Genomic DNA, 25375 nt, shown 5'->3' with positions numbered 1-25375 from the left:
CTTTTGGCCAGCCTCAAAGCAATTCTGACAAACCATCAGGTGACTGGAGGGGGAAGCAGTGCTCTACTCACACTGCACACAGCTGTAGTGGGACTCTGCTGACCTCAACTGAGACTATAGTCAGGCAGTGGAAGGAACAGTTTCACAGATCTCTTAAATCCCTCAGTCACATCTTCTGTGATAGAGGTAAACTCTGGGGGTGAGAGGAATGACTGTTCTACCACTAGCTGTTAGGTCACTCATTTACTTAGACAACCGCTCAGTTGCAGGGCCCCTAAAGTAGACGAGATTCGCAGAGAGTTCTTGGAGTTCCTGGATATTGTAGGGCTGTCCTGGCTGACACATCTCTGCAACATTGTGTGGAGGTCTGGGGAAGTACCTCTGGATTGGCTTAATAACTGGTTGAACAACCCTTAGTGGCAACAACTGCAATCAAGCATGTGCAAAAACTAGCAATCAGTCTTTTACTGCACTGTGGAGGAATTTTAACCCATGTATCTTTGCAGAATTGTTGTAATTCAGCCACACCGGAGGGTTTTCGAGTATGAACTTGCCTATTTAAGGTCATTACACAGCCATCTCAATCGGATTCAGGTCAGAACTTGGGCTGGGCAACTCCAAAGTCTTCAATTTGTTTGTCTTAAGCCATTCAGAGTTTGACTTTCTGGTGTGTTTTGGATCATTATCCTGCTGCAGGACCCAAGTGTTCTTCAGCTTGAGGTCAAGAACAGATGGCCGGACATTCTTCTTCAGGATGTTTTGGTAGACAGCAGATTTCATGGTTCCATTTACCACAGCAGGTCTTCCAGGTCATGAGGCAGCAAAACAGCTCCAGACCATCACACTACCACCACCATATTTTACTGTTGGTATCATGTTACTTTTCTGAAATGCTATGTTATTTGTATGGTAGATGTAATGGGACGCACACCTTCCAAAACATTTTTCACACATATAGGTTTGGATTTTTTTCCCTCCTTAATAGCGAATCCCTTCATTTAGAAACTGCATTTTTTGTTTACTTGTGTTATCTTTGTCTAATATTTAAATTTGTTTAATGCTCCAAAACATTTGAGTGTGACAAACACACACAAAAATAGGAAATCGGGAAAGGGGGCAAACACTTTGTCACAGCACTCTAGGCAAGGGTACTATAGAGGAGGGGCCTTTTTTTTTTAGTTGAACCTTAGATTCAGGATGAACAATGCAGTTTTCATCCTGGTTGTGGAGGACTGGACGAGGCAATTCAGTCCCTGTATAATCATAATGAGAGGTTGGTTCCTGATGATGGCAGCCTGTTGAACTTCTTTCAGATGGCTGTTGGACTCCACCAGGGCTGCCCTTTTCACTAATTCTTTTTACAGTTTTTATATACAGAATTTCTAGAACTTGTCTTGCTTGTCCTACCCCTTCATACCGCCATTCACTGAGGGTAACTCCAGATTGGAACAGAGTTCAGTTCCTCTCAGCAAGACTGGTTCCAGAGCTTATGCCAGGCATTGAGGTCCATCTCCTCAATGTCAGGCACTAGCTGGGGCTTCTTTTCCACCAAAGAGGTGATGTTTCATGTACCAAGAGCTAGTTTTAGTAGTCAGGAATTGGACTGCCAGGGACATTTTTGACTGCTGACATACTCACTGGCACTGGACACTTATGGCACATTTTGTGGGTGGTGAGCCCACAGGAGATGTAAAAAATAATGGAAAATGTAAAAATGTATTAGTTGAACACAAAAAAAGCATACTAGTTAAATGTTAGTTAGGTGGTTTTAGCTTGATTTAGCTTTTAACTGTTTTATTTTACAATTTGAAATCTTACAAATAGACAAGCTGTCTGAAAGTTAGTGTTTACAAGCAAAATATACGTATCTATAGTTTAATAACTTCTGAAAGCATGCAATTTAAAGGCAATCTAAGCACATAAGAATTACTTTATACCGATTTATTAAATACTTTCCACCAGACCATTTCAGATTTACCTGAGAAGGTAAAGGTATGTTTTTCAAAAGGAATTGTGTAAAATCTCAGGTCACTACTGTAAAGAGTTTGCTCAGAAAAACACAAGGAGAGTGAGAAAGCAGCCCCTGTAAATTTACTTGATTGTACATGACATTATATATATATAATTTAAATAACCTATATGAATGTGTTGACTCATAAGTAACTCAACAAAGCTAAGGAAGATGCAATGACAGAAAGAAGGGATAACACTGAAGGGGTGTTAGCTACCATCCTATAGACTAGACTATTCTGGTGTAATTTTAATCAAATGTCCAGAAGTTAGTTAAGGTATTCAAGGTTGGCAAGGCAGTGCAGTAGACCTATATTAAGTATATATTTAATAGGATGGTAAAAAAACAACAACAACAAAACTGCTTTTCCAAGTGTCCTTGAGCAAATCCCCCAGCTAACCCAACCCCTAGCCGTTCAGCTGCCATGATACAGATTGATTTATCAGGACCGCCTGTCTAAATAAAAGCATTTGTGGAGGATTTGTGAAAAAAACAACAACAATAAATAAACAGGAATCTACAGCATTTGACTATGTGCCAGCACACGCAAAAACACAAAATATACACAGATACACAACAAGCCAGTGCTGTCTCATCCTCAGGACTGGATCCTCCCCGGAAACGCACAGAAATACGGTTATTCAGCTGGATGCCTCAGATGTCTCATTCCAAATACACAATCCAACCATGACACACACTTTCCACAGCATCCCACAGCTCCTTTTAAAAACAGGCCTCCTACCTGGGTGCCGGCTTGTGGCAGCTGTGGGAACAGGGCCAAGGTAGTTGGTCTCTTTGGTCGATATTTGTCCATGACAGCATAGACGGATCCCCCCTTGACAAATGACAGCTTCCTTTCTCCCTCCCTCCCCCTCCTCTTCTCTTTTATTAAGCCAATGTTCGCACTGCTGTTCAGACAGACCCCCCACCCCCCACCCCACCCTCCAACCACCTCTACCTCCCTCTCTTTCCGTTATTTTCCTTTTGTCTTCTCAGCATCGATCAGCGCTGAGCTCAGCCTCAGGGCACATCTCTTTCAGTCCTTTCTTGCGTGATCATTCGGCATCCACAGCGTCAGATTATCATAATCATCATCATCACAGTTATCTTCCTGATGATGTGGAAATGGAGACGAGAGGAGACAGAAGGAGAAAGAGAAGTGGGTGGTGTTGGGTAGTGATGGAGTGAATGAGGACTGAAAGAGGAGGAGGAAAAGAACAGAGATGCAAGGAGGAGGGGGAGTTCTGTACCAGCCAATCAGGGAAAAGCATGACATCATCAACTGATCTGCCTGTGGTGCTTTCTGATTTGAGGCTAATAGACATTGTGATGTTGTGAGCATGCATATGTGCTTGTGACCCAGTAAAATAAGATTAGACAGTAATATGAAAATTCAAACAAAGGAAATAGCCCAGTCAGCAAACCAGACAGTCAGCCTACAACACAGCTGAAGAAAAGATCAGCCAGTAAACTGAGAACCAGTTAGTGAAACACACAGATTTAAAAAAATAAATAAATTTTTTAAATAAAACAACAGTCCACAAATCAGTTAGTTATTCAGTGAACATCGCGAACAAGCCTTTTCACATTATTCACAGTAGTCAGTGACTAAAACCAAGGCCAGAGCAAGGATCATGTAAATAACAGTATACAGATCATTCATTTCATTATAAAACACTTGGAAAGTCATCTCCATAACTACTTTTTGGTGATTTTACCATAATCCACATCAACCCCATATGCTGATCCAAAAAAATTGACAGATGAATGTTAATCCTTAGACAAATAAGTTTTATTTACCATTTTGCCCAATCATGTACTGTTGGCTGGAGCAAAGGAAAAGAAGAGGGAAGGAGGAGGCAGCAAGAGAGAAGGAGGGGTGTGAGATTGTGGATGTGAGAGTAGGGACTCTAAATGTAGACACAAGGTAGATATACTGTGTGTGCAGAAGACCAGTTGAAAGAAAAGCAAGGCTGGAAACATTGGAGGTGGATTCAACTGTTCTATGAAGAGAAAAGGAGTAGGGGTATTCTTGAAAAAGAAGTATCTAAATAGTGTTGTGTCTGACAGGATCATGAATTTGAAGCTGGAAAAGAGATATTGTTAATTGTTATCAATAAGTATGCCTAATAGATTGGATGCCAGATATGAAAAAGGAATTCTGGAGTAAGCTGGATGAAGTGGTAGATTGTGTCCCCTGGCGTGATTGGGGTTAACATGTAGGTGAAGGAAACCGAGTGGTATGGTGTTAAAGCTGAGGTGAACACATACTTCAAACAGATGGGGAAACAGAATATAAGAGTAGAGGAAGGAGCACACAGGTGAACTACATCTAATGCTGATGGTGCAAAAGAAACAGGAGGCTGTAAGGTGGTGGCAGGGAAGAATATAACTAGGCAGCAATGAATGGTTGAAGATGAAGAGGGACGAATGTAACACAGAATTCCAGAAGTTGAGCCAGATTCTCAGTGGTAAGGAAGTATTACCAGATGACTGGGAAAATATAGCTATAGTGCTGAGGGAAAGTGCCAAGAAGGCGTTTGGTGCATGTTCGGGACGAGAAAAAGAGGACAAGGAGATTTGGTTCATGTTCAGGTTACTCTATTTGCACCTGTTCTGCAGGCATGAGTTATGCATCCTTACATGCACACTCTCCATACAGACACAACACACAACAAATAAACATAGTACAAAGTACTAAAAACAAGAACTAATAATAATTTTGAGCATCATGTAACCCACAAAGTAACAAAGCTATAATTTGTTGAGTGATGGCTAGTGAAAAAAGCTGATTTTAAAAACTGTGTTCTTTTACATTCACTATTCAAGGAGTCTGAACTGCCCAACCCCCAAAAAATGAAACCAGCCAATCACTCCTTTTCATATGGACCAACACACAGAATGAAGTGCGAGAGAGATCAGAGTAGAAATGGTCAGTTTGTTGCAACGCATCACGGTCAACACTTGGCCACCTCGTTCAGTGAGTTCCCGTGCTAGCTTACCTTGTGTTTGTAAAACACCAAGGAGAAAACCGCTGCGGTTTTCAGGATTATTTTCCAGGCACAGTCCAGGAAGATGGTCTGCAGCTCGGTCCTGTAAGGCTTCCCTATAGCTAAACCTGGTAAATTAAAAAGGTTATCATTATGAAGAGTTTAATCAATTGGAAGAAGAATTACTAACTACATATTTTGGTAGATGGGTGTTTTGGGAATTGTTATGTGCAATTGCAGCGTTTAATATATTGCTTGGTGTTCACAAAGTATACTGGGCTGGTTTTCTTTTGATGTTTAAGGTGTCAGGTCTTAAAGTGCTCGAGCTTCCTTTGTGTATGGTTTGCAAAACAAACTAGGTTTATATGTCAGGGAGAGAAACCTGACTGGCACCCTGGAAGAGACGACTCATTGTTGAGCCTCCTTGGTAAGCAAACCACCACAGTACTATGTTTAAAACCAAGATTCCTTTTCTGTATGATGGACTTCACAGATTTAGTCACCAATGGTTAATTACTAGGGTCTTTTATTAAAAAGAAAAAGGAAAAAACTTGCATAGAAAGACTAATCATGTCTCTACAAAACACAGTGTAAGAGCAAATGACATCAGTAAGTGTTGGGTTAACTTGGGATTGGAACAGATTGTGGCTCTGGCAGTGATTCATACAAAGGGAGAAGCGTTATTCTGAACACTGTTTACAGTGGTGGTGGGATGCTGCTGATTTCAAATGGGTAAGTAAACTGAGTTGAAGTTTATTTATACAGAGCTTTCTACAGACACAGCAGAGGAACACTCCTCAATCTGGACCAGCTTTTTATCGTCTCAAGGATATTTTGGGTGCATGCGATTTTACCCAAGCAGTCCACACGTGTTTTTTGGACTTGGAAAAGGCATTTCTCTGTAGCAAGGAATCCTTTTATGGACCAAGCTGAGAGCACATTATTAAAAACAAACAAAGAAAAACCCACACACATTCCAGTGGCAACTTTTCATCAGTTTTAATGAAAATAAACATTATGTTTAGAATACAAAACAAATAAATATCCAAGTATTTCATGCTGGACTCAGGCAACACATTATGCTGTCAGCAAGTAGAATGTGAAGGAGCACACCAGCATGTCAGCACTGCTGTTGCTTCTAGGAAAAGTTGGAACTGAACTTTTCTGGCCAGCGTACAGTTTCCACTTGTTTTTTCTCCAGCCCAGTCTCCTGCAGGCAAATTTCACTTATGCATGGTTGTCAAATTTACCTCTTTTGTTTTACACAAACATGTGCATATAAATAGACTTCATAATTATATTTACGGAGATTTGTTTGACACAAAGGAAAAGTACATCTTTTATTGAAGTAGTCTTTTATTTCTGTCTATCAGTATAAGTTGGAGATGTCTATGATAGCTGACTTAAAAAAAAAAAATACAATTTACTGCAATTTGTTTTGGCAAAGTGACTAATTATTCCTAAAAATATTTTATGCTAAAGTTGTAAAATGATATATAAAGTTGTCACCTAGAATTTTTTTTAATTACTAATAATCAGCAGATAATATATCAAGTGCAAAATTATTTCAGGCTGTACCGATGTGTGTCACTTTACTTATTCATAGCTGTTGAGCCATGATCCTGAAGATCTTTGAACTTTGCTGGTGAAAGAAAGCGATTAGGCTAATCCTATTTATTCAAAAAGTAAAACACTTTCTTTTTAAAATTGTTGGTTGAAGGAAACAAGAGAATGATAGTCAGTTTAACTTTATTATTATTATTATCGTTATTATTATTATTCCTGCAGGCTAAGAGAAAAAACAAGGTGTGGAATCACTGTAGTACACTCACTGCTGGATCTGGTGTTGCCCTCTAGTGGACACTCTGGGCAGCCATGAGCCTTTATGAAAACCCCTCCATACTATTTCTAGCAAAATAGACAGGTTATGATATTTAATTTTATATACAAACAGATAAATGTGAGAAGAAAAGCACAACACTTGTTTCTGCTATATTCAGGTGACACAAGCAGGATCTTAAGTTGCCACAGAGGAAAATGACCCTCTTTCATGCCTTCCATCCCCCTGCACCATATCTACAGGATCCACTGTCATATTCAGTCAGCCATTTGCCATTTTTTCCACAAACCACCAAATACACGAAGGATTCATAGACAATCAAATATTAGCCAATTCCCTAGTTACCATAGTTAGTAACAAAAAATATCAGATATATTCAAAATTGGGGATTTACAGTATTTACAAACAGTTGGAGCTTGGAGCAACTGTGTAAACAAGTGCCTCCTAAAAACTGTCTTCACACTGAAGCCACATGCAAGATTCAGACTGAGAAGAAGAAAAAAAACCCAGCTGATTTAATGCTCAACATGAGCATAAAACCATTTCACGTCTGTGTAGAAAAAAAGAAGTCTTGGTGCTTTTCTTCATCAAAACTATTTACAAAAACCAAAAAGCCCCCGAAACTTTTTTGAATTTGGCTGTATGTGTTACAGCAACTTCAGTTCTTAAGGTGTTTGAGCTTTAACAACTAGACTTAACTTGGGCGAGAGCACCCGCTTTTTTATAATCTGTTTCTTTGACAAGAAAATCCATGTTACATGGGCTAATGCTCAGTCTTTGCTAAGAAAAGATGGCAAAAAGTTGAAGATACAGCCTTATACAGTGCACAAAATAAAGCCAATCTACCCTTGGTCTTTCCATTAAAAGGAATATCGGGATGCTGCAAAATCTGAACCTAGCGTATAACCCAGTAAAAGTTGCCGGAAGCTTTTGGTGGGCTGATACCTGCAGCTGTAGTTAAAGACGAAGACTGTGGTACTAGTTCTTAACTGGAACGGTTCTCCATGCTACGACAAGTGCACAGTTGTCTACTGCTAATCTTCCTTGTACAAATTATAATTGTGAACTCGCAAGATGGCCGGCCTATGTCAGGTTGAACTTGAAGTGACGTTGAAGTTCTTCTATCAAAGAGCACAAGATGGTTTCCGGCATACTTAGCTTTACTTGTTCATCTTCATTTAGTTTGCGATTCAGATCAACACTCGTTAAACCTCGTAAAGCATAGTAACAAGTCACTGTATGTAAAATCGTCATTTCACCTTAGAGATTGTCGAGTGCAGAAATATGACAGACACATTGAGTGCTAAGGGAAGAACAAGTGCCACTGTGTGTTGTATGGCTTCAGTGTGAAGAAGTTGACATTGCTTCTTATTCACCGTGTGCTTCAGAGGTGGAATTCTACAAACGTTTACTCATACTTAAGAATTTCTGAGGGAAATGAACGTCCACATGCTGGAATCAGTTTCAGTCAAGTTACTTTTAATGATATTATTAAAATGCTCATCTAGACAGCTTTTTAGCATTTCTCTTGACTGAAGTAGGATCTAAATGCTTTTGTACATCTTTCACTAGTGTTGTATACATGCTTCTGTTTGTATTTATCCACATGTCCAGAAGATTGTTCTTTGTGTGTCTTTACGTGTCCCGGTGTGCGGGATTCATTTCTTCCCTCATTCTTCTTTTACATTCCACCTGAAGAAAAAACAGCAGGAAAGATTTTAAAATTGTAAAACAAAAACAATTATAAAAAGTAATAAAATAATAATCAGCAATAGAATTCACGTCTTTGCCGCGTAGTAAAGGTAAGAGCATTTTGATACGCAGAATCTAAAGAGAATTAATAACCTATAACCCTCTTTGTGAGAAAGAGACTCAGTTATTTTACGCACAAGAAAAGTCAGGCTCAAGTTGAACAGCTCATACATAAAGAATATACATGTACTGAACTATTAGGATTTATTAGGTAAATAATCCATGTAATAAAAGACAAAAAGTCCAGGATAAATACCCTGAAAAATAAAAGGAGAGGTCAGGTCATCTCCTGAAATCAAATCTAAGGTTTCCCTCCATGACAGCACTATTGCAGTGCGTCAGCATTTAAAATGCCAGCACCCTGGAGCTGTAACGTCCACTCTGAACAGGCCAGTTTTTGACAGTTAAGTTAGTGCGTCGCATTGATACCTTGTTTATGTTAATGTTTGTACAGTAAGTAAAACTTCTCAGGATGATGCCTAAGTGTTTCCGTTTTGCATTTGTATTACCAAATATTTTGATTATTTTGAGCTTCAAGTCATTATATGCCCCAAAAAATGAGGTCAGTTGACTACTCGTGTATATAATAAATAACTATAACAAATAACCTGTTTCACTTGATTGTGTTGGAGCAGTTCGTGGAGGGACTTCTACCAGGCACTGAATGGGTCCACTGCCAATGCCCAGCTGGCTTGGACCCAGTGGGGACGCTGGCAGAGGAACACCCAGCCGAGAGAGCACTACGCATACACATAGGGCCAGTGGGACTGCCGCAACCAGTGGCAGGCAGTCAGTCAGTCCCAGCCAAGAGGAGGAGGCTCTAGGGTCCATCTCCATCATGACCGGCTGCTTCAGAGGCCCCAAACACAAGCTAAACAATATATTGTATGTAGTGCCACATTTGCTGTTTTTCCCCAGGACCTGGCAGCTAAGGACACTGTGCCCCACCCACTGAGAGCAACATGAACGTAGGGGCAGGAGTGTTGAAAGGGTTGGAAGCCAGGAGTTTGGGACACATCCCACTGATGGAGCTGCTCCAGGCAGCTCACTATAACCCGATGACAGGGCATATGGAATATAATAATGACCTTCTACCTTAAGGTCCTGTTTGAGTGACTGGCCCGAACCTCATCAGGCCATTTCACCAGAGCACACAGGGATATTGTTTTCTATTAGGTCTGGTAGATTATGCAACGTGATATTCTGAAGCAGTATAATGCAGCAGTTTCTGTCCTGGATCAGGTTAAACTTACCCTGTGCTCTTGTCTTTTTGTGCAATAAAAATTTAATGTTATATCCATATTCACTGCACTGGTAATATCCTCCTCCAACACACAAACTGAAATCACCCGATTGTAGTGCAAGTGCAACTAGAATTGATACGTGAGATCGACAAACAAGCAGACTAACAATTTTCTAAGGAATGGGACAACCGGTTCTTGACTCCCCTCCAGAAATGTGACAATGCACAAGCTTATTGAAGTGATGCAATAGCATACAACATAAAAGCTAAAGGTGCTGCAATGCCATATTAGAATGTGTGACATGATTTTTTTTTAGCAGATATCTTAACTTCAACTTTTCAGGATTGTTCTCATTTCTTTTGGTGACTTTGCTGAGCTTGAATATCAGTCACTGGCAACAAAATCCACATTTTGTAAATAATTATTTGTTTCTATGTATTGAATACAAACGCAGACACCAAATGTTTCACCTTTTATCACTCTAGCTGTCCTGCAGTTTCTGCACAAGTCTCCTCTTCCTCCTCCATTCTTTCCTCATCCTGCTCCATGTCCTCCTCCATCGTCTCCTCTTGTCCTGTAGCCTCCTCGCGAGCTGTTAGAGTGCAGTACTGTCGCCCTCGCTGCCTCTGGCCACGTCGCACCTTGCGGCTAAGGCCTTTTCTCTTTGTTCCCAATGAGGATGACTGAGATGAACAAGAAGATGAAGGGGAGCACGGTTTGGACTTTAACGGTGGGCTGTGTCCCTGTATTGAGGAAAGGGAAGGAGGATGACTGGTATCAGTGTGGCAACCTGAGGAGATGCAAGGAGCCTGGTACTCCTGGTCTGGATGTGGGGCTGATGTGGAGGATGGACAGACTGTCGAAGAATCAGGAGCTTCATAGCAGCCAGCTCCCTCTGTGTTTGCAGGAACTCTTTGAGGAGAATCTAAGAAAACAGAAAACAATAATGAGCAAATTGCGTACAGTTTATTTGTGAACATTCTTTTTAGGGAGAAAATTAATCTTGGTTCTTTGTTTCTTCCGACCTGGGCCACTGCTGGTCTGGGACTCATCAGTCATCGGTGGCTCTGCTTCTTCCTGGATTGTTGGTACAGATGCTAGCAGACCTAACATACACACATACATACTTTATAAGTGCAATGTTGATTTAATGTCCTATCTAATGATAAAGTGATAAATCTTCTTATATTGTCCCAATTATTTGTTATGCCGAGATATACTGTGGTAGCACTGTCATTGGTAGATAATGACATGACACTCCCTCCATGCACAAAGGTGTTTATTATTAAGGGGAAAAAAATCCAAACTTAAATGGCCCTGTGTGAAGTGATTGCCCCCTAAACCTAATAACTAGTTGCGCCACACTTAACAGCAGCAACTGCAATCAAGCGTTTGTGATAACTGGTAGTCATTCACAGCACTGTGGAGAGATTTTGGTCCACTCATCTTTAGAGAATTGTTTTAATTCAGCCACACTAGAGGTTTTTCGAGCATGAACCACCTTTTTAAGGTCATGCCACAGCATCTCAATCGGATTCAGCTCTGCATATGGCTTATTTAGCAAGTCACAGGCACACAACAGTATCAGTACAGATTCTTCTGTTTAACTGACGCCTTCTTGGATTGTTAAATCGGGCCTGGGGTGTCTGTATATTTTGACTTGGGGTGTCTGTGTTTTGTCAGTCTGTTCAGGTTATCGACAGACAACTGTCATGTCATGCTGCTACTGTTACCATCTGTGAGGTGCATGAATGCAAAAACAAATTATATAGAATAGTGATTATAGTGAATAGTGAGTGAATAATTAATAGAAGTCAATCCACAGAAGCCTCTCTCTTATTTGAATTGCACATTCCTACAATGAATTACTGATGGAATTTTCAAGAAACAATGTCCTGCAGCGGGTTTAGGCCCACACCTAAAAAGATCTTGAGGTGCTATTCTTCTTATAGCAGTAGGAGAGCAACTGTTATAATGCCATTTTGAGTTTTCATAATGGACATTTTTGTTGTGTTGCATTATTGTGCAGTTTTTAGAGTGGAATGGTCTGTACACCCAACACATCCCTGTATTAGCTTAATGGTGCACTTCAACCGAGACTGGACACTCTGCAGTCAGTGTTTGTACACAAGCTAGATTCCTGACAAACATACAGGAGCAGTAATGAAAGGCAGAGACCTCAGGGAAGTAATTGCGTGACTGCATAGGGTCATGTAGCATGTATCACTACGGGATAACGCCACATAAGCCCCCAAGTTCATTTCATTTTTGATTTATTTAAATGTAAAACAGAAATAGTGCTTTCGATGTAATAATTACATTAACTATGTAATATATGTACAGAAAATGCACTGTGATGTGATATATGTCGTAATCCAGGGAAACAAATTCTTATACCAGGACCAGTGAGATTCTACTCATATTGCACTGCCCTAATCCAAACCAATCTCAGCATGAAGGGAGTGGCACACTTTGCCCTTTGGTATGATGACTTACTGAGTCCTCTGTAGTGGGAAAGCTGCTGGTAAACTTGTTTCATCCTCTCAATGTTGAGCCTACTACTCTCTGCATGGTTGATCATAGGTTTGGGGTAATCCACTCCCACCACACAGTTGGCTGCTTTCTGTAGTGACTCAGGGGCGTTCCATGGCTCATAGATATACCGGTTCGGGTAGTCCTTAAGAATGGGGATGTAATGCCTGCAGAGATTTCAAAAGAATATAATCTGAACTGATCTGATATGGCATGTGTTTCACTTCAAATTACTTTAAGTCAGCCTATAGCAGAGCTTAATCATCCATTCCAGAATTTATAGACATTTTAACCCTTTTCACATGAGTGCATTACGACATCAGTTATCTACATGCTCAAAAGCCCCTGACGTCAAGCTTATATTGGACAAAAAAAGAAGCAATTTGGTCCTCATGTGCACAATGTTTTGAGCTGTTATTGGTATAAAATATAACACAAAATTTGGAAATTATATCCTGAAAACTTTGGATGCTAGACTGTCATAAAACAGACTAACAAGTAAACAGAATTGATTACATGCTACCTCCCTTCAGAGGTAATGATGTGTTCAGAATGTGATGGTACGAGATACCTGATGTAGTCTCCCGTCGGGTCAGTTCTCCTTCCGAAGCCAACAGGACAGTAGCAGTGGAAGAACTGCTGAAAGAAAGCACTACAGGACAACCACATCCAGCTACCAGCATTCACACTCCAGTCTGCATCCAGCAGCAGTTCCTCAAACACCTGCAGGAACACAGAACCAGATTGCAGGGAGCACTGTTACCGTGTCTTATAAGGTCAATTTACCTGTTCATCACCTGAGAGACAACAGGTTTCAGATTGAATGAAAAAACAGACAGTCCTACTTTCATGCCGCTCTCCCAGCTGATCCACAAGTCTCCCCTGGTGAGAAAGCAGGCCACAGCGTGCCGCGCCAGGTGGTGGATCCAGCCCTCTTGTCTCAACTGGGTCATAATGGCGTCGATCCAGGGGAAACCAGTCCGACCCTCAGCCCACTTGGCCAGTGCTTCTGGGTTCTGGTCCCATGGGATCTGGAAACAAACATGTTACATAGTAAGTAACTGTGTTTAGACATATATTTAGGCTGATAAACATGTTACCTGTACTTATAAGCTGAGAAATCAACTTTTCAGTCACTCTCACCTGGTTCCAAAATTGATAATGCAGCTGTTTATCTTATTTTTTTTGGGGGGGGGGGGGGGGGGGGGGGGGGGGGGCTTATTATAAAATGTCAGTTTGTGCCACTTTATCTAGAGACAGGTGCTAATAACTCTTTTACCTACAGTAATGCTTATTTACACATCCACTCCCTGCAAAGGTTCACCTGGACACAGATGGGGTTTCCATCCATACGGTCAAAGTTTGGGTTGTTGGTGGCTGCAGTGTAAAAGAATTCCCTCCATAAGAGCTGGCCGAACAGGGACAGAGGAGGAGTACAGCGTTTGCGGACCTGATGGAAGAACAGAAAAACTGGGATGAGAAAGTAATTCATCTTCAGTTAACACTGTGTTAAAACTCCATTAATGAGGGGTTATTGAAGTGCAAGCTTTTCTCAATTCGTGTTACTGTCCTTACATGTGAGGAGAGAGACAGCAGAATGTTACTGTTTGCACATATTTAAAAATCAGCCCTGGAAACGATCTGAAGAAGAGCCCAGCCTGTTGCAGAAAGCATCTTTGTGAAAAATTTATCTGAGGAGAACTTTTTAAAAAAAATTTTTAGGCTGACCCCACTCCCATCAGATAACATCGAGGAGACAGCGTTTATGACCTAATCTGCAGCCAGACACCACAGGGTGATAGAGACATTTTGGCTTCGTTTTTGGGGAGCTGTCAGTTCATCCATGCTTTCAACAGTGACCAGGATTTCAGTAGAAAGACTTGAGTTGAGTGGAAAGAGGCTGAAGAGCAAGTACAGAGCCATGGAGAAGGAGACAAACATAATAATAAAAAAAAAAAAAGATGATAAATCTAATACATAACATTATTTTTTTAAAAATTCCCCTCTTGCCCCAGCGGGCGGTCTATCCTCCAGGTCGGGTCCTCTACCAGAAGCCTGGAAACTTGAGGGTTCTGCACAGTTTCTTAGCTGTTTCTAGCACTGCGCTCTTCTGGACAGAGATCTCCAATGTTGTTCCTGGGATCTGCTGGAGCCACTCACCTAGTTTGGGAGTCACCACACCAAGTGCTCCAACTACCACTGGGACCACTGTTACCTTCACCTTCCACATCTTCTTGAGCTCTTCTGTGAGCAGTTGGCACTTCTCGTTTTCCTTTTTCCTGATGTTGCAGTCATTCGGAATCACTACATCTACTTGTCTACCAGCACTATGTCCGGTTAGTTAGCCACTATCATTTTGTCATGGGGTCTTGCCTGGTGTAATAGACCCCAGCCTCTATGGATCTTGTGCTCAGTGCTTGTTCCTGTGCTGCCATGATTAGTGCCTCCGTGCTGTCTATCAGTCCAGCTTTGTCCAGCGACTGATAGAGGAAGTGGCTGACATCCAGAAATCCTATCTGCCGGTGGTACATACCGTGCAGGGGCCTGTTCTTCCATGATGATTCTTCCTCTTGCTCCTCTTTTTTGGGTTTCTGCTTCCTCAAGTATTCATTAAGCATGCGGTTGGACATGGACATCTTCCTGATGTACTTATGGATGTTCGTTGTGTCATCCTTGATCGTGGTACTAACACTTACTAGTGTCTGGCCTCCTTCCTTCCGCTTGGTGTACAGTTTCAGGGTGCTGGATTAGGGGTGAAACCCTCCATGCATGGTGAGTAGCTTCCTTGTCTTGACACCACTGGCTTCCATCTCCTCCTTGATTACTTGACCACAGGCATGGTGTAAGTGTTGATAACCCAGCTCTTGTACTTCCCATTCAGCGGACTTTTTAGGACTTGCCTGATTCTCTACAGGTATTTAGTGGTTGCGCGTTTCCTAGCGACCTCTTCGTGGTTCCCATTTGCCTGCGGGATTCCCATGTACTTGTAGCTGTCCTCATTGTCTGCAATGTTGCCTTGTGGTAGTTCAATCCCCTCAGTTCTGACTACCTTCCCTCTCTTTGTTACCATCAGACGACACCTCTCCAGTCCGAATGACACTCCACTGTCACTGCTGTATATCAGTAGTGAAAAGTTACTACCATCAATAGGAATAAAGCTCTTGTTTACAGGGAACGAATGGACAGTAACAATGGGCCAGAGATCCCATACTTGCGAAGCACCCCCCACTGGATACGTCAAAGGACTCAGTCAAATGTCTTTTCCATGTCAACAAATCATTTCTTTAACTGGTTGGACAAACTCCCAGACACCCTCGAATATCTTCGAAAGGATTTAGAGCTGGTCCAGAGGTCCGCAAGGAGGACAAAATCCAGATTATTCCCCCAGAATCCAAGAATCTACAAACAGATGGACTCTCCACTCCAATACCCTTGCATAGACTTTCCCAGAGGCTGAGAGAGTGTAATCCCCCTGCTGTAGGAGCACACCCCTCAGAGCCTCTTCTTAAACAGGGGAACTCCTTGGCAAAAGTAATTTAAAAAAAATTAAATAATTTTTTTTTAAACTAATAAATACCTTAAAAAATAAACTGAATCACTGTCTGCTGGAAGTTCTGATGTAGTCAAGAGAAACATGCAATAACTATCCAATACAGATTTAGGTCAATGTAACATTTTTAAGGCCTTTTTTAGATGAATATTAATTGAAGACATTTTAAACCACCCTTTGGTTGTTTTGAGTCATTTTATCTGTGACAGTACCTTCATGTAGAGCTCTCTCAGGTTGTAGTACAAAACTCTGCAGGACAGACACCCGAAACGCAGGTAGGGGCTGAGACCGGTAGGACTGGCATACAGAGAGCAGGTGTTAACACGGGAGTGCTCCAAGCTGGTTACCCACACCTAAAGAGACAGACACAATCAGGAATCATCATCTTCAAGCTGTGGCTGTATCATGTGAAAGAAAAAAAAAAAAGAAAAAAAAAAAAGCTTGACCCCACCAGTGTGACCCCTCAGCCTCCTAGCAGATACACCTATGATATGAATTTGAAGCTCCTACTGCACCTCATTCTTGAGTTATCACATTTACAAACTTAGCTATCCATGCTGTCCACAACACTTAAATTATGACTGTCCAACCACTATGCCAAAAAGTACTTTATATTTTATGATATATTCTCTCCAACCCAAGTGGGGTCACGCAAATATTTCATCAGCCTTTTACGTGTGAGGGGTAAAAACTGAAAAGAAGCAAGACAAGACTAGCTGTGTAATGCTTACAGAAATATGTGTAGTAACTCTAAATTAATTGCTACAGGTAAACAGCATGACTGGATACAAACAGAGCGAATAAAGACACTAAGGCTTTCAAGGAGTGAAAGTAGGGAGTGATTCACAAACGCAAAATTACAATGGAAAAAAAAGTATATCAATGAAAGCCTCATGGAGTCACAATCATGATATTATTTGGCTATATCACAATATACGATATATATCACCATATGTTTAAATAAACTACAAAAACAAATGTTATTTTCAACCATATAGTGGCTGAAATTGCACTGGCATACTCATTCAAATCAACCATTCAATGTTTTTTTTCTACTTTGAATACAAAAACCATCAGTTGCACACACAAGTTTCTCATAAATGACAATACTGCCACAGTAAGTCTCTTCCTGTGGTCAACACTAGACCTTTAATAAACAAAAGATCATAGCAAAAAAAAACTACATCAAGCAAGAATTCATGAGACAAAAGTTAAACAAATGAACTTAAAAATGTTTGATGCATTCGCAGTGCGTGTGAGAAGAAAAAAAAACTCAGTGAATTACATGCAAACAGGCTTAACATTGCCATGGCAACTTATACAAGATTCAAGATTCGAGAAAACTTTATTTGTCACATGCAAGTTGCCCTGCAGTGAAATGGCACTGCGGGGCCTTACATACACAACACAGACATCACATGAGGAGACAGGTCGGAGATCGGTAGTATTACGGAAAAACACTGAAATATACACAACAATGGGAAAGTCCAAGAGGGAAAAAAAGAGACCTCTACTCATGCTGGGCTCCTATGGGAGGACAGCATGAGAACAGAAAACAAAAAACCTCCTCTACACAGAAAGCACATAAATGTCCACAGCACAACATTATGGAGCACGTGACAAGCAACAGGGGTGGGTAGGGGGTGAGGAGTAATCCGAAGCAAACACAGCAGCCATCTTGTATACTCGATTGTTACGATAAAACCATTTTAACCATCGTACACGGAAAAACTTGCATTACATCCGGAGATTACCAGGTAAGTAGGTATGAATAGCAGAGCAAGGAGGCAACACTGTCAAATTACTAATTTATCCCTATTCTGTGGAAATTTACTGAAAGTTTACGAACAAGGAGGACAAAAGTAAACAAACAAACAAAGAAACAAAAAAATCAGCCAATGCAACTTAGCATTCAAAATAAACTCCTGGATTCTGGATTAGACCAATTAAAGCACTTTGACTTTAGCTTTACCTTTTTGTCCAGATGTTTACCGAGTCTGTCCAATGCCTGAGACTCTCCTCCATGCCACACAGCTGGAGGTAAACCCTCTGTCCTGAAACCTGGGCACATCAAAATAAGTACAAATACAGATCAATGTGTTAACTTTAGATTCAATAAATAAGGAAAGTAGAGTTGTGTAGTGTGCAAACCATTAATTATTTTTCTTAAAATCAGATTAAAAACATAAATGTTATAGAAAAACTTTACGTGAAAACATAAATTATGCATACCTAATTCTTCTAAAGAAGGGATACTGTATAGCTGGTCATGGTTGTCTCCTATTTTGGTGTGACATTTGTCCATTTGTTGCTGAGTGATGGGAGGCAGAGGTCTCCTAGGCAACTCCAGTCTGCTCACAATAGTCTGAAAACGCTTAAACGTCAGAGGAGGACTGTTGTTGTTCATCTCTATTATCCTGTAGCAAAACAGAAAAGGAAGAAAATTTGAGTAACACACAGCAACATATCTGTATCAGTTTACCAGTGGCCTCTCTGGCAGAGAAGTCTGGGAAATACAGTGTGTCGGCAATATGTAAAGGGGCTCCACACGGCGTGACAACACTATGCTCAGCCTTTGAACAAGTGATTAAAAGCAATGGTCAATTGGTGCGCCCTGATGTAACACTGACATTACCACATTTTTTAATGATTAGGGACAGACTGTATTAAGTGAGTTGCCAGTTGTTGGTACCAAAAAGCCATCAGGAAATTATTTTCAGGTGAACCACGCAGTGATATTAACCAAGGAAAACACTGAGTAATGTTACAACAGTTAATACACAAAACTATTAATGAACTGTTCTTAAGATGTAAGTTTGCAAGAGCATCTGTGTTTAATCAGCTAGCTGATTAATTTCACATATTTGTTATAGGATTAGTCAGTCACTTGAGTTCAGTTTGACTGAGCATGTGATTCACTTCCTGAATACAAAACTAAGGAAGGTATTCAAGTATCAACCAAAGACAGCAGAAGCTAAATCTAGGACATCACCTCAAGGCAGGAAACCCAGTCATCAGTTTCAGTATTAAAGGTGCAGGTCGACACTTTAATTCACAACTGCTTAATTTTAAAGCCACTGTTGTTGTTGTATGAGGTCAAAATTGTCATTTTCCAAATGAGCTTGACTATACGTAACTGAGAATTGGATTAACAAGTTAAAAAAACAAACAAACAAAAGGAAAATGATACCTAAGTCCATAAGCTTGCTATCAAATACTGGTTACAGCAGACTATGAAGACTTATTCATTACCTTTTGTTAAGGTAAAAGAATTACTTTTTAAAATGACTTCTCAAACACTTGTCAATAAAGAGCTCCTGTCGTTATACAAGAATGGACTGCTGATACAGGAAGGAAGAGACTAAATGGAGTTGCATAATAATAATAATAATAGTTTGTGGTGGGGATACCACTAGAAATAGACTAATTGTGTGGAAAACACAAACCTATCTAGGTTGTAGAGGGTATGAGAGTTTCTGACAATGGTCTCCACTCCAAATTCTTGGGCCAACTTAATGATTGCGCCATCCCTCTCTTTCCCGTAAGGCTCTGGGTCATATTCAAAGGTCAGCCTGGTCACGTTCCACTCCTGCAGCAAAGAATAAAAGAATTCGAAAAAGGATGTTAAATAGTAACAATGATCAAAGAACTAATTAAATCTTTGGCTTTAACAGTTTGTAAGTCTTGTATAGATCTACCATGTGCCTACTTATAACCCAGACCACCAAGTCAAACTTTTGTATTCAAGTTGTGCATTCAAGCTTCGGTTTATAATGCCAAACTGGATTGCTCCAAATGGGTCAGTTTGAACAGAAATAAGAAGTAAAGAAAATGAAATGTATTTGACAGCCACTTCATCTGTTGTGTTTCCTGTTCACACTGATGGTAGCAGTGAAACACATGGCTAGCTTAAAAGAAAAATTATCTGATTTGGTTTGTTATAAGGTAGCATAAAATGCTACCTTATAACTAGATAAATGGTTAACAGAGAGCTAAATTAATTGTAATGCATTAGCTAAAAGCATTGAAAACATAGATGAAAGGTTTGGTTTTTGTATGCAAATGATAGACATATGAATGTGACCTTGTTCAGTTCTAGATCTTTAATCTAGTTTTAGAAGCAGAAAAATATTAGAACAGCAATTTCAGTGAGAAAAATGTAAAAATAAATATATCCCACATGCAAATTCTGCATCTGTACTGTCCGAACATTCTTTGCAGATGAGGAATAACAGAGGAGAGGCAACTGACAGGAATACAGACCTTGAAAAGCCTGGGGAACACATCTGTAGGCTGCCCTCTGACTACAAAAAGCCTGGAGTTGAGCTTCTTGAGACTGCTGTCCAGGTCCTCCAGAGCTTCCAAGAGAAACCTGCACAGACATAAACGTGAACATAAACTCCCTTGTGGGGTGTTCCCAGTTTGCAGTGATCAGCACCTATGGTTCGTATCTATGAAAAGCGGTCCAAGGAAAGAACAGCGATGAACCAGTAAAAAAGGTGGCCCAGGCTCATTGTGCAGGTAGAGAGTGAAGGTTGGCTCTTGTGATTGTGGTCTTTATTTACAAAGTCAAGAAAGCAATGTTTTTCTTAAACATAAAAGAAAGATTCTCAGACTCTTTTTCAGAGTGAGGAATGCAGCTTATTCAGTCGGGCTGCAACTATTCATTGAATTTGAATTTGAAATTAAATAACATGACATAAAAAACCCTGAGCAATTTTTTGGGGTCAATGCTTTACTTAAAATATTTAATGCTCAGTCATCATCATGTGATGACTGAGCTCAGGTAGTAAATCGGGTCACCTACTAACTGGAAGGTTGCTGGTGCGATCCCAGTTTGCTCTAGTCTGCATGCCAAATATCCTTGGGCAAGATACTAACTCCAGGTTGCTCTCCGATGCATTCATCGGAGTGTGAATGTGTATGAATGTTAGTTAGGTAGCACTGAAAACCTAGAAAAGTGCTTGTGTGAATGAACAAGTTGTATAAAGAGCTTTGAGTGCTCAGAGTAGAAAAGTGCTATATAAGAACCAGTCCATTTACCATGTTGACGTGAGAGCTTTATCCACATTTGTGATTTAAAAAAAAGAAAAAAAAGATCTGCAATAGAAACATACTTGGGAGCATGCCTGTGAATGAAAAGTATGACTACATTACACAGCTCCCAATTTTTCAACAAAAAGACTGATGATGAAGACACTGTGTTTAATATGGAGTGGATTCCATCCACACACACACACACACACACACACACACACAGAAGAGCAAAGCAGCAGAGCCATTACAGAGAAGACTGTTTTTCCTAGCATCCAAAACAGCAATTCTGTTTCTATAATCACCATTAAAACCTTTACTTAGAATCAGCTGGTGGGAATCCTTCATCAAACCAGCTGATCAACAAAGTCTGACTTGAAGAAAAACGAACTTTGTAGCAGCTTCAATCCAGCACTGTTTGTTTTACAGCAAGGAAATCTACAGTGAGCCTAAAATATACAAACCACAGCTGTAGCTGCTTATCTGTTTAGGCAACAGAAACTGTGCGTAGTAGGCTACTCCGACCGTTTTGTCCCAGCAGGTCAGCCGGAGACTGTCTGAGAGAGGTCAGATACAGTACAGTGGAGAGAAAGTGTCTGGTAATCCAGTGAGTGGTAGACACCCTTTTTTATTACCTCCTGAGACACCCGTTCACCCTGTGCTCAGACCATGCGCCGCTGCAGTGGGACGTACTGATATCTGGCCCTAGAGACATTTAAGTTCAAGGTGGACGATAGGCCGGGGGTTTAGTCATATGGGAGGGGCTGAGAGTAGAGGCGCTACTCCTCCACATTGAAATGAGCCAGCTAAGGTGTTGCAGCTGATAATGTCCTACCGAGAGGAGGTCCAGATGTAGACCCGGGACACACTGGAGAGATTACTTACTATTGGCTGGGCAGGGAAAGGCTCGAGGTTTCCCCCAATTGTTCAATTATTTTAGGTTTTAACTTTTATTAAAGTAGCTGTCAATCAGCTTTGAACAGTGTGGATCATTCATAATCCACAGCACAACGTGCCACACATTTCAGTCGCAGCTTTTTAGTTTTTTGGATGCTAATTTGTCATATTATATTAAAATGTGAACATCTTTTATAGTAAGAGATTTTTTTTTTAAATATCATAATTGAGATCAGTTTATTTTAAGTGTTTTTCTTCTTGTCTGTTTGGAGTTAGGGCTGGGTGATATGAGGAAAATCAAATTTTGCAATTTTTTGTGGGTGATACGTTTCAATAGCATCCTAAAAAAATCAATCATATAGTGCCTAAAATTGCACTGGTATACTCATTCAAATCGACCATTCAATATTTGCACACAGATGTTTTTCACAAATGACAATACTGCCACAGAAAGTCTCTTTCAGTGGTCAACACTAAACCTTTACCAAACAAAATATCATAACAACAACAACAACAAAAAACTACATCAAGAAAAAATACATAAGATAAAAATTAAATGACCTTAAAAAGGTACTCTTGTGCTTATAACAAAAACCATAAAATAAAAATGTGCTGACCTCAAATTACAGAAACATTCAGAAACAACAGTGGCAGATATCAGAGCTGGTTTATTTAACGTTTTCTTTGCTGTGTGGGAAGACATTGATATGCCGTGTTTAAAACAGGCTTCATTTTGCAGTGGATGACTTTTCAGCTTGTTGGATAAATTAGTGTTACTGCTACTTTTTGCAGCAATGTCTTTAAGGCATGTTCTGGTAATTATCACATTTTGTTCAACATCCTCCTAGTGAAATCCAAACGACAGCAAGTGTCATTCTCTCACTTATCTGAAACTCCCGCTGTCGCCATATTTTTCCCCTATCTAGTAGTATATAAACAGACATGCTCAGCACAGCGTGCCGGGTAGAAGATTTTCCAGTTGGGAGGCCGGGAGTTAATGTTGCATTAGCAGTGTGTGGGATGGTAAATGGTTAATGGACTGATTCTTTTCAAACTACTTTTCTACAACATGCCCCATTCACCCAATCACACCCATTCACACAAGCACTTTCTTTTTATACTTAGTGCTTCCTAACTTCATTCATACACATTCAGATTCCGATGGATGCATCGGAGAGCAACTTGGGGTTAGTATCTTGCCCAAGGATACTTGGCATGCAGACTGGAGGAGCCTAGGATTGAACCACTAACCCTCCGATCAGTAGGGGACCTGCTCTAAACGATGCGAGGTGCTCCATGATTCATTACTGAAGAATGGGATTAATGGGTTCAAATATCTTTGTTGTTGGTTTTGACACTGTCCATTAAACAGTTCTCAAATTTAACGTAATATCTGAGTGTTTCTTAGTTTTAGACAAGTTGGTTATTCAATTTTTTTTCTCTAAACGAAACTTTTTTTTTAGTAGACTGGGAAATTAGTTGCCATAAGTATTGATAATTCTTAATAATTACATACTAACATGTACAGCATTATAACTTGCTGTTTTCAGCAGCACAAACTTTTGCATCAACACAAAAGGCAAACTTCCCAATGCTGATTTTGTTGCTTTTGTTTATTGCAGCCACAACATACTCCTTTAAAGGCTTACAGACACAAAATATACACTAATTGACTTAAACACACACACACACACACACACACAAACACATACATATAAACAGACACAAAATCTACCTCATCCAGGTGATATAATACCGTCAGAATGATTTTTGCCTTCTATTAATGTAAGAAAGCCTAATAAAGCAAAATTTAATTAGCGTGTGTACCTTATTTTATTTGACTGACCTTTGACTGTACCTGAGATTGTTTTACTTTTTGCATATAAGAAATTTATGCAGTTAAACTTAAAAACCTTATAAATTCTATATTCCAATCCAATGAGCAGTTCGTTTTAAAAGACCTGTGGAGTTTTTTGTCTTTTACCTTTTAATATTTACCAAATACTCAAGTAACCAAGTAATAAGTAATACATTTGTATTACCAAATACCCATATCCAAGCCACTAGTATATTATAACTAGAAAAAATTTAATTGATGAATATGCAACAACCTTAATATTATTACCGATAACCAAAAATTATGAAAATATATAGAATTTTAAAATACACTTTATAGTGGTATAAATTTTAACATAACGTATCAAACCGTTGCGCTTGAGAAGCACTGACATTTGAGGAATTTTGGATAAATGTGTTTATATATTGCCAAATACCTGTAGTAAACAGAAAGTACAGCGTTCTCTTCTGAAACGTGGTGGAGTGTTGACGTTTATGCAGTTATTCCAGCTATGCCGTGTTGGAGCGTCATTATCAATTAATTTACTATAGCAACCTCTATGTTTCCTTGGCAGGCGTGACAATGAATTATTTTGTAATAATTTTCGCATAGCTACTCACTAAGCAAATCGAAATTGACATCCAACTGCCATAGTGCACCTCTCTCCGCTTGCGTGATTAACCGGGCTTTGCCATTTCATGCGAACCTTTCTTTACTCGTGTTAAATGGACATCGTTGTCTCCATAGTTTCTGTACCAAACTGTTGTAAGTTAACTTGGTTAGCAGAAGCCTTTCAGACACCATCAAGAATTAGCTCCAGTGTTTTTTTTTTTTTATGTAATTTTGAGTGTAAGCCGAACAAGAATGTACAGTATTTAATTTACGTTAAACACTTCGCCTTTTAAGTGGACATATTTGGCTGATATACGACGATAAGTTAAAGTTATGTATTTCTTCAATGGCGCTCAGCATTAATCGGTTTCCATTCTATGCTAGCATTAGCTAAATGACGTGGAGCAGAGGCCCAAGAGTAATGGATCGTGTAAATATTGACCTAGTGAATGCTCTTCCTGTATTTCACTGGGTTAAGTTAGCCTTTAATAACCACAAACGTTCACAATATGAAGTCACAAACCTCCATCGGTTGATTCCCACGTTAGCAGCTCCAGCAAAAAAGGGGTCTAGAATATAAACACAGCGCACTGCGTCCGCTCCATTCAGGGCCTCCTGCAGCGCAGGATTATCGTGCAACCGCAGACATTTACGAAACCAGTGGACTGAATTCACCACCATTCTTATTTGTTATTCCATCGTTATAGTAAAATCCAAAAGAAAAAAAAAAAAAAACAGGCGAAATTAAGCAAAAAGGTTAAAATCACTGACAACTCAACGACTCCCAACAAACTTTACTCACTGTCAAACGAAAACTGACACTCAGGGGCGTGGCCTGTTCTGTGGGCATGGCTATAGGTTAGGTTGTGTCGGTTTGCTGGTTGGACAGAATTGAAATCGTGAACATGAATTACAAAACTAGAGACTTGTACTTGGTTGAAGCTGCAGATGCAGGCAGCATCGGTGAGGGGTTGTGTCGCCTTTCTGATACAGACCAGCACGGGTGCCTGCAGGGATTTGGGGACCCGTGAAAACAAATATCACCTTGGGCCCCACCGTTTAATTTTGGAAACCAT

General features: G+C 40.1%; 2 protein-coding genes and 1 pseudogene across 2 annotated transcripts in view; all 3 read right to left on the bottom strand.

Moving 5' to 3' along the window:
- The window catches only part of LOC102788481 (C-Jun-amino-terminal kinase-interacting protein 1-like), a 28341-nt gene extending 25373 nt beyond the window's left edge, over window positions 1–2968 (bottom strand). The window contains exon 1 of the mRNA XM_006782238.2: window positions 2754–2968. Coding sequence (XP_006782301.2) covers window positions 2754–2825 — 72 coding nt within the window. The 5' untranslated portion in view covers window positions 2826–2968. The remainder of the gene's footprint in view (window positions 1–2753) is intronic.
- Window positions 2969–5985: 3017 nt separating this feature from the next.
- Window positions 5986–25113, bottom strand: cry2 (cryptochrome circadian regulator 2). The gene is made up of 13 exons (XM_087843387.1): window positions 24823–25113; window positions 20183–20291; window positions 19366–19508; window positions 18152–18336; window positions 17892–17980; window positions 16132–16272; window positions 13694–13819; window positions 13215–13400; window positions 12941–13092; window positions 12334–12536; window positions 10863–10943; window positions 10308–10762; window positions 5986–8533 (listed from the first exon to the last, which is right to left on the bottom strand). Exons 1-12 carry the CDS (start codon window positions 24978–24980, stop codon window positions 10314–10316), a joined length of 2022 nt encoding a protein of 673 aa, XP_087699513.1. The 5' UTR covers window positions 24981–25113; the 3' UTR covers window positions 5986–8533; window positions 10308–10313.
- Window positions 14376–15807, bottom strand: LOC148102034 (uncharacterized; annotated as a pseudogene).
- Window positions 25114–25375: the final 262 nt, after the last annotated feature.

Source organism: Neolamprologus brichardi, chromosome 7 (genome assembly GCF_056152115.1).
Source record: "Neolamprologus brichardi isolate AB-2024 chromosome 7, ASM5615211v1, whole genome shotgun sequence".
Classification (NCBI taxonomy): Eukaryota; Metazoa; Chordata; class Actinopteri; order Cichliformes; family Cichlidae; genus Neolamprologus; species Neolamprologus brichardi.
The sequence above is the reverse complement of the archived record's forward strand: the minus strand, read 5'-3'. Positions and strand labels throughout refer to the sequence as shown.